The sequence below is a fragment of the Etheostoma spectabile genome, chromosome 24, assembly GCF_008692095.1.
Source record: "Etheostoma spectabile isolate EspeVRDwgs_2016 chromosome 24, UIUC_Espe_1.0, whole genome shotgun sequence".
NCBI lineage: Eukaryota > Metazoa > Chordata > Actinopteri > Perciformes > Percidae > Etheostoma > Etheostoma spectabile.
Window position 1 is genome coordinate 9,834,223 of NC_045756.1, and position 8,199 is coordinate 9,842,421.

The following is an 8,199-nucleotide window of genomic DNA, read 5'->3' on the forward strand; positions in this document are numbered from 1 at the left end:
CCCTCGATCTTGTTCTGGTATATGGTGTTGAAATTGAACATTTAATAGTGTTCCCACATATGTCTGATTGTGTATGTTTAAAAGCCTTTATCTGTGTTTTTAATGGTACATAGTCCCGCTAAGTACTCCTTTACAGTCTAGGCAATAGAGTGCAACAAAAGAGCACAGATGTGGAGATTCCAGGAGACCTGAGGCGAGCTGGAGATGCTGACCAATCAGAGCAGACTGGGCTTTTTGGAGGGGGGGGCTTAAAAAGATAGTGCTCCGACATTAAACATTAAAGCATGTAAACATAAACATGAAGAAAATACAAGTGTGAATCTGAAAACATTACATAATAGGTCTCCATTACAAGCCTTGACCTAGACCAAGGAACCAAGGAGGAACCTTTGTTTCTCAGTGTATATAACGAGTTATTGACTCAGGGTAAGTGTACAGCATGTGTCGGGTTTATATGGTTTATTACCTTGACATAGAGGGAGATCTCATAGTCCTGGTCTTGGGGTGTTTTACTGTTCCTGCAACCATGAGGCAAATGACTCTCCGCCTTCCTAGGAGAGATCCCTTTCAACTCGTCTTTCTTCTCCTCCATCATATCCTCCCGCTGCGGGATGTACGAATGTCCGTCCTCCAACAGCACCACTCGCTTCTTCTTCACCGGCTTCGCCAAGGACTCCTGCTTGATCACCGACTTCAGCTCTTTTATCCAGTTGTCGTTCTGCGGAGGAAGACTTTTCTCTTCTGCGGATGTTTCCTTCTTCAACCATTCGTTTCTCACCCTGTCTGATTCACCTTGGACGTCTTTTTTCACCACAGGCTTCAGTTCCTTCCTCCAGGATTTCATTTCCGGCGATCTCTCTTCCTCGGTTATCCTTTTTTTAATCCAGTCACTATCTTTTTTTCTCCGGAGCAACAGAAGTCTCGCTGTCGCTGATTCTTCTGTCTGGAGTGGCTGCGGATCAGGACACAAAATCCCCTTCTCCATCGCTTGCTTCAATCCTTTAACTCTTCCGTTTATCTCCAACTCTATCTCTTTTTTGACATCTTTCTGTTTCTCATCCTTCTCCTTTCCAAGTTCTTGCCACTCTTGATCTTTTGTCTTGGCTTTGTTGTCTTCTTGCAGTTCTTGAAACTCTCCATCCTTTGTCTCAACTTTGTTGTCTTCTTGCAGTACTTGAAACTCTCCATCCTTTGTCTCAACCTTGTTGTCTTCTTGCAGTTCTTGAAACTCTCGATCTTTTGTCTCGACTTTGTTGTCTTCTTGCAGTTCTTGAAACTCTTGATCTTTTTTCTCGACTTTGTTGTCTTCTTGCAGTTCTTGAAACTCTTGATCTTTTGTCTCGACTTTGTTGTCTTCTTGCAGTTCTTGAAACTCTCGATCTTTTGTCTCGACTTTGTTGTCTTCTTGCAGTTCTTGAAACTCTCGATCCTTTGTCTCGACTTTGGCATCTTTTGAAGGCGCTGTAACAACGGCAGGTTCCTGTTCGTCAAGCTCTGTCCTTGGACCGTCCTCTATCTCATCAAACTCATCATCTAAAACAGTCACAGGCTCCTCCGCCATCTCTACATTTCTATTTTCTTCTCCTCCTCCCTTTTCATCTTCTACAAGGGTCTGTTCCCTCAAACCTTCCCCCCAATCTTTCGCGGTGTCTTTTTGAGTCTGTGAAGGATGTTCTAGTAAATCACCTTCCTCCTCAGTTGTAGATTCATTTTCCTCTGCATTGATTTCATTTGCTGGCTTTTCAAATTCTAATGTACCCTCTTCCTCCAGCTCAAACGCCTCTTCAACTTGGTCCAAACACACATCTTGCTGTGTGTCTAAAGGTACCTCATCTGCACACTGGTTTTCAACTTGAACAATCGTCTCTTCTTGCATTTTTAGATCACCTTTGTGCTCTTCCTCCTCTCCCATTGACTCTCTAACAACGTTATCACCTGTCTTTCTATCCTCTTCCATGCTCTGTCCTCCCCCATCCGTCCCTGCTAGAGTATTAACCCCAACCTGTCGCTCTTGCTTTTCCTCTTGCTCCCACCTGCTGATCCCTACTTCCTCAATCTCTCCTCCTGTCTGTGACTGTTCTTCAGAGGACAAAAAATATTTTGTCCCTAAATTTTTTCTTTCTTTCTTTTCTTTTCTTTCTTTATCTTCATCCCTGATGGCTAGGATATTATCCAAAGTTGTCATTGTGTCTTTGGCAAACTCTTTTTCCTCATCCTCAACTTGTGTCTCTACGCAGTCCTCCTGTTGCCATGTGACAATCTTGTTTGTTACTTTGCAATTCCTTAATTTGGTAACAACTTCTGTGTCATCCGTAGACAAATGGGTACCCTTGTCAAATTCTTCTACAAGCAAACCAGAGTCCTGAACATGCCTTGCATGCGCCTGGTTTTCTTCTGACCCAATTGTTTCAAAGGGTATGACATTGGCACCAACAGTTGACGTTTGATTATTGACTTGTTCTTTAATCCCCGTAGTCACAGCTTTGTTTGTTGGATCGTCAAAGCTTTCTGTCACGACACATTTTGTAGGTACATTAGCAACTTCTTTTTCTTCTATGTCATCTGCAGACAACTGTATATCCTCTCTGAGTTCTTCAACAAACGTACCTGAGTCCTGGTTTTCTTCTGACCCATTGACTCCATCCTCTCTTACTTCTGTTACGAAAGTCCTTATCAGTGCTTCTTCTTTATTTTCTTTATTTTCCAAATGTTTTTCTTTTTTTTTGCTGCTCTCTAATGCCTTTTCTTGATCTTTCTCAATGTCTATTGACGCCAAAAAGGGACCATTTGGGTCTTTTGCCTCTTGCTCCCCCTCACCTTTGCCTAACCCTTCAGTGGTTAACATCGCCACTTGGATAATCCTCGCCTCCTCCCTTTCTCTCTGCTCTCTGCTTTTTCCCTCGGCTTCTGCCATCATCAAAACATCCTCCCCGACTTCCTCGGCTAGTTCCACCTCCTCGTCTCCTTCTTCTCCCTCTTCATCCTCTCTTCCTCTCTGCGTATCCAGGTCTGGACAAATATCTATCGCGCTGTGGACATTGGCGCCATTTGACAAGTCTAGGTTTGGACAAGAGCCTGACTGATTTGCTGCCATTTTGATAACGTTTAAAATAAATGACTGGGACACTTACTTGGGGAGAATTGGTGCAAAAATGTCCAGAATCAGTGTGCAGTTCTACAGATGTTAAGTCCTGTTTGGGTCTGGTTTTTCAGAAACAGCTAAAGGTGTTTTTGGAAGCTACTCGGACTAAGATTGCGGAATGGCTCCAGTTTCCAGGTTATGTCCAATAGTGAATTTCAGAGTTTTTTCAGGGAAGCTTCCAAGCTTCCAAAAAGATCCTTAAAATGGACCTTGCAGTTCTACAGAGTGTCAAGTTGTATTTGTTTCAGAGACATTTGTTGACGGATTTTGGACTTACTAAGACTGCAGAATAGTTCTAGTTTACATATAGTTTCCAGTGTGTTTTCTGGGAATGCAAAGCTTCCCAAAATTTCGCAAAAAATAACCCAGTATTCCAAAATATATGTATAAAAAAAGATATCACAGTGTTTTTTATGATTCAAGGCAAGAGTAGGAATCCAAATAGATTGTTACCAAAGTCCCTAAAGGGTTCAAATCTTTGAACAGCTCCCAAGTTCTGATGTGAAGGATGATTTCCAGATAAGTCCAGGTTTCCGGATTGGATCCAGGATGGATTTCAGATTGTTTTACCAAGCTGTGAAGATTGTAAAAGACCTGCAGGATTCCAAGGAAGTTCCAAAATCCAAAGTTCCAGGCAAAGGAAAGATATTTTACCTCCACAGATCATAAGCCAATGTGTATTGCTCCAGCAAAGCCAGCTGTAAAGGTTTAGGGATTACAAGTACATTCTGCTTTTACGCTTTCCTTGCCACTATGGCACTCAAATTAGTTCTGCACCTTAAGCAACAATCTCTCTCTCTCTCTCTCTCTCTCTCTCTCTCTCTCCACAGGATTAAATGGACGCTGATCCCCGCATGACCTGGAGCTTAAAGCCCTCTGCCATCCAGGGACCAGCACCACTTATTTGAAGTTCTTTCACTGATTAAAATAATTTAGTTAGAAGTCCATACTGTCTAAACATACTGTCTAAACAGTAGAAATAGGTAGCCAAAAAAACAGTTTTCTCTTTTTAACGATCTGAGCACCCGCGAAGCACCTGGTGCAGGTGTGTTTAGGGCGTGTCCAAATCCCCTTTTGATAGTGGGACGGTGGTAGAAAGGGTCGGTCCCCCGGCCCGTGGTCCTAAAGGGTTGGACTCAGTGTCTTCATTAATCACAGGTGTGTTCTGGGTACGTTCTTTTCTTGAAATATTTGTAAAATATTACAAACTCTTTTTACTTGAAATATCAAGACTTCGTTTCTTTCTATAGACTTTATTATTATTATTATTATTACTATTATTATTATTATTATTATTATTATTATTATTATCATTATTCTTTCCCATCTCCCAGCCTGTAGGTGTAAACTCCCGCCAGCAGACGGCGCCACAGAAACTTTAGGGACGCAAGCTGCCGTTACCCCGAGGAGGAGGAGGAAGAAGAAGAAGAAGCAGAAGAAAAAGAAGAAGAAGATTTGACGTCATTTCCTTAATCCCCTGCGCCATGCTAACAGCTTTAGCTTAATATCCAAGAGATCTATTTCCAGATAGCGCTAGAGACCTTTGTATTGGTCTAGTTTCAGACAGAAGAAGCTGTTTCTGCCACTCTATCTCACGGGAAGGAGTTGATATTATCCCGGAAGTAGGGTGGGAGAAAGCGTCGTGTTTCTCTGTTTGTTCTTTTGTTTTGCAGTAGTTAGCTCAGGGTTAGCTTACCGTTAGCTTCCAGTTAGCTCACCGTTAGCTCTGGCTCTCGGCTTAGCTAACTGAACGTTAAAGCAGCCTGGAATCCGAAGGACGTCCGCTCTGTCATGAACTAACGTGTGCTGCTGCCGGTACGTACGGCAGGAGGGATTCAGCTGTGTGTTAGTGAGACATGGTGTGTGAGGACATGTTTCCGCTCGGTGTTTTCCAGACAGACCGAGCGGACTAGAGATGCAGCCTGCGCCGGAGAGAGGAGAGGCGACGGTGGATGTGAAGTTCACGGAGCTGCCGAGCGCCCTGATAGCCTGCAGGGTCCCGCAGAGTCTGTTCCACGACGGCGGCGTCCAGGTAAGACGCGGCGCTGCTCCGACCAGAGGACGGCCTCTACTAGTTCGAAACGTGACAAGTGGGTTGTCTTACTGAACAGAATACTAAAGAATAGTACTTATCACAAGTTGAATATCCTCTTAAAGACATGCAAAAACAGTCCTGCTGTCTATCCATGTTGCTGACTTCATATTAAATATCTACAAAAAGGAAACTGGCGAGTGAAATGTAAGAGCATAGCTGTGTTTTGGTAAGACAGTTTGACATTTTGTGTGTTTGCGTGTGAATGCCAGCTGATGAGGAGTGTTTGCGTGGGGGGGGGGGCGTGCTGACAGTGAGGAAATGGAAAAAATGAGAAGGTGAAACAAAAACACAGGCATGGAAAAAATGTAAGGGCATAACACACCCACTCAGTGGGGGGGTGTCAAGGTCTGTAGATGATTAGCACCCTCACTCTCAAACACACACACACACACACACACACAGGGATTTCAGCATGCATTCAACAAAGCGTGTGTGTGGTCTGTTGCCGTGCCAGTCTAATAGTTTACGAGTGAAAACATTCCCCCCAGACAAACGTTTACTCTGAAACACACGGCCGTCTCCCTGGGATTTCTCAGGCATTCACTCTGACATGTTTTATTAGGATTATTTACATTATTAGTGTGAATCACAACCCAGACAAATTAAGGCACATTCATGCTTCTGATTAATTTGTGGACGTGGCTATGTGGAGAAACCTAACCTAGCCCAGAGCCTGACGTCATCTCTCGGAAAGTGTAACTCCACATCCCTCGGCTGTGGCTTGGTGGCGTTGCATTTCCCCCCCGACTCATTTCCCTGTTCTCCTTCTCCATAAACATATTATCAAGGAGAGAGTTCCCTTTTCCTGCTACAGACTTCCCACCGGGGTCAGAACAGGGGAGGCACTTTGTATCTATATTGTAATATATATGTCTATATTGTGGTATTTTTGTCAACTTTCCAGACTCGGTGTGTCCCACACAGACTAATAACATAGCATTTAGTTCTTTGTTTTTTTTAAAGCACGCAGCGTATTCCTTCAGCTGCATTTCCTGTCCCTGTTCTTCTCTGTCACCATGCGTGTCTACACACACACACACACACACTAGGGATGTGACGAGAACCCATACCGCACCGCCGGCGTACACCGCCGTTCTTGTTTGGTTGAAGCACCGTCGGCGCTGTTAGCAGAGAGAGAGAGAGAGAGAGAGAGAGATATATATATATATATATATATAGAGAGAGATATAGATAGATTTTGGTTGTTACAAAAATAGTTACAGACACACACCCTCCATTAATCCATTAATACCTCATAAAGCATGTTATCAAAGAGCATACTTTCCATTCGCTCCACCTCTCTCCATCCTGCATTCTTCCAGAAGATTTCTAGATGTTATAACATGAACAAAATATTTCTCAACACAAGTTATTTGAACTTTTTGAGATGCAGTGTGAAGCCTTTTTACAGTTTCATCTGCAGTAGAAATGGAGGAGCCGTTGTAGTTTTCTTGGTACATCGTGTCCGTCCTCTAAAGGACAAAGGACAGAACACAAAGGGAAAGGAAAGGAGGAAGGGAAAGAAAACAAGAGAAAGGAAACAAAAGAAACCACACAAAAGGCTTAAGTGAGACCGGCGTGATGTCAAGTCCTGCTGATTAGAGCGGGGGGGGGGGGGGGTGGGGGACTGAGCCTTAGTGTCTGTCAGGGAGAGATGGGAGAAAATAAAAAGAGAGGCCGTCTCTGGCTCCTGCAGTGAATGAATGGGAGGAGGAGGGGATTGTGGGTAATGCGTCAGCGGCTGGCAGCAGCTGATTTAAGCAGCTGGTGAGCAGTAGAGATATTTTCAGCTTTCCACACCCAAATCTCTGGAAGATTCCTCCGGTTTGCTGCAGAGCCGAAGCAGAGGGACGACTCGCCGTTCGTTGTGGCTTTCAAAGGTCCAGATAACCTTGGACTGCTCTTGGGCTGGGGGGACACCCCACGGAGACGGAAGAACAGAAAGCCTTGCCAAGACAGAGAAGATCCAAAAGGCTTTCAAGACGCCTTTTTTGCGCCGTTCTTTTGGCTCTTTATTAAAACATCGTGACCCTTTGGTGCCTTCGGTGCACTTCTCTCACAGGATTTTTTCCTTTTTTGCATTTTTTGATCTAACACCGTGAGGACAGAAGAACAGGAAGCTTTGTCCCAGAAAAGATCCAACAGGTGTGAGAGGCCGGAGCTGGCTCCCTTCTCGCCCGTCATCCTGGGGAAGTCAACTCTCCTCCGACCCCCCCGGTGTCCCCCGTCCTCTTCCTCGCCGCCACTGCTCAGGCCGGTTTCAGCGACCTGGCGTTGTGCTGGTAGTTCGGACATCAGGTGGAAAAGGTTCCGCCTCCCCGGATCGCCCGGCATGCACATCAAGACCACCAAGTGTAACCGCTTCTGCCTGGTTGCCTCGGTGACCAACCAGGAAGTGTTCAGCCGTCCCGAGGCACAGGTAGGAGAGCGTTCTTAAACCCATTAACCCAGGTTGGGGTGATAAGAGTTGGCGATAAACACAGTGTCAAATAAAAGGACAAACTGATAAAATAAAAAGTGTCCATCATGGCTGACTGCGCAGGACGACTCAGCAAAACGCTGTTTATTAGGCGGTCAGACTGGGACCATGACAGTTCATCTTCTCAAACACACACACACCACACACACACCACACACAAACACACACACACACACACCAACACACACACACACACACACGTATATGTGTGTCCCCAATGTTTTTTTTTTTTTTTTATGATTTTTGGTCCTTTTTTTTTAATGTGTTGTTGTAATTATGTAGAGGCAACACAGTTATTATAATGTAATTAACAAGTTGTTGTGTTAATTTGTCCAGAGTGCAGTTCCACAATTCAAGTCAAAGAAAATGGCCCAAAAAAGCTCTGAACTGTCAAAAAAGCTACTGACCCCTCTTTGTTCGGTCTCTCTCTGTACTTTGTTCTCATACTTCTTACTCTGAATAGAGATAGCTCTGGACTTACTT

The 8,199-nt window shown here is 44.3% G+C and overlaps 2 protein-coding genes across 5 annotated transcripts in view; one reads left to right on the forward strand and one right to left on the reverse strand.

Annotated features, from left to right (window-relative positions):
* LOC116674011 (chloride intracellular channel protein 4) overlaps window positions 1–3,936 on the reverse strand; it is a 25,214-nt gene extending 21,278 nt beyond the window's left edge. The window contains exons 1-2 of one of the 4 annotated variants that reach the window (XM_032506484.1): window positions 1,429–3,936; window positions 467–1,380 (exon numbers count right to left, since the gene is read on the reverse strand). In XM_032506484.1, coding sequence (XP_032362375.1) covers window positions 467–1,380; window positions 1,429–3,094 — 2,580 coding nt within the window. In that variant the 5' untranslated portion in view covers window positions 3,095–3,936. Of the gene's footprint in view, window positions 1–466 lie in introns of all 4 variants that reach the window. The other 3 variants (XM_032506486.1, XM_032506485.1, XM_032506483.1) reach the window with 3 other exon arrangements.
* A 545-nt stretch (window positions 3,937–4,481) lies between these two features.
* The window catches only part of LOC116674061 (calcipressin-1), a gene marked incomplete in the record, with an annotated part of 5,489 nt that continues 1,771 nt past the window's right edge, over window positions 4,482–8,199 (forward strand). The window contains 1 exon segment of the mRNA XM_032506593.1: window positions 4,482–5,174. Within this exon segment, the coding sequence (XP_032362484.1) occupies window positions 5,058–5,174 (117 nt within the window).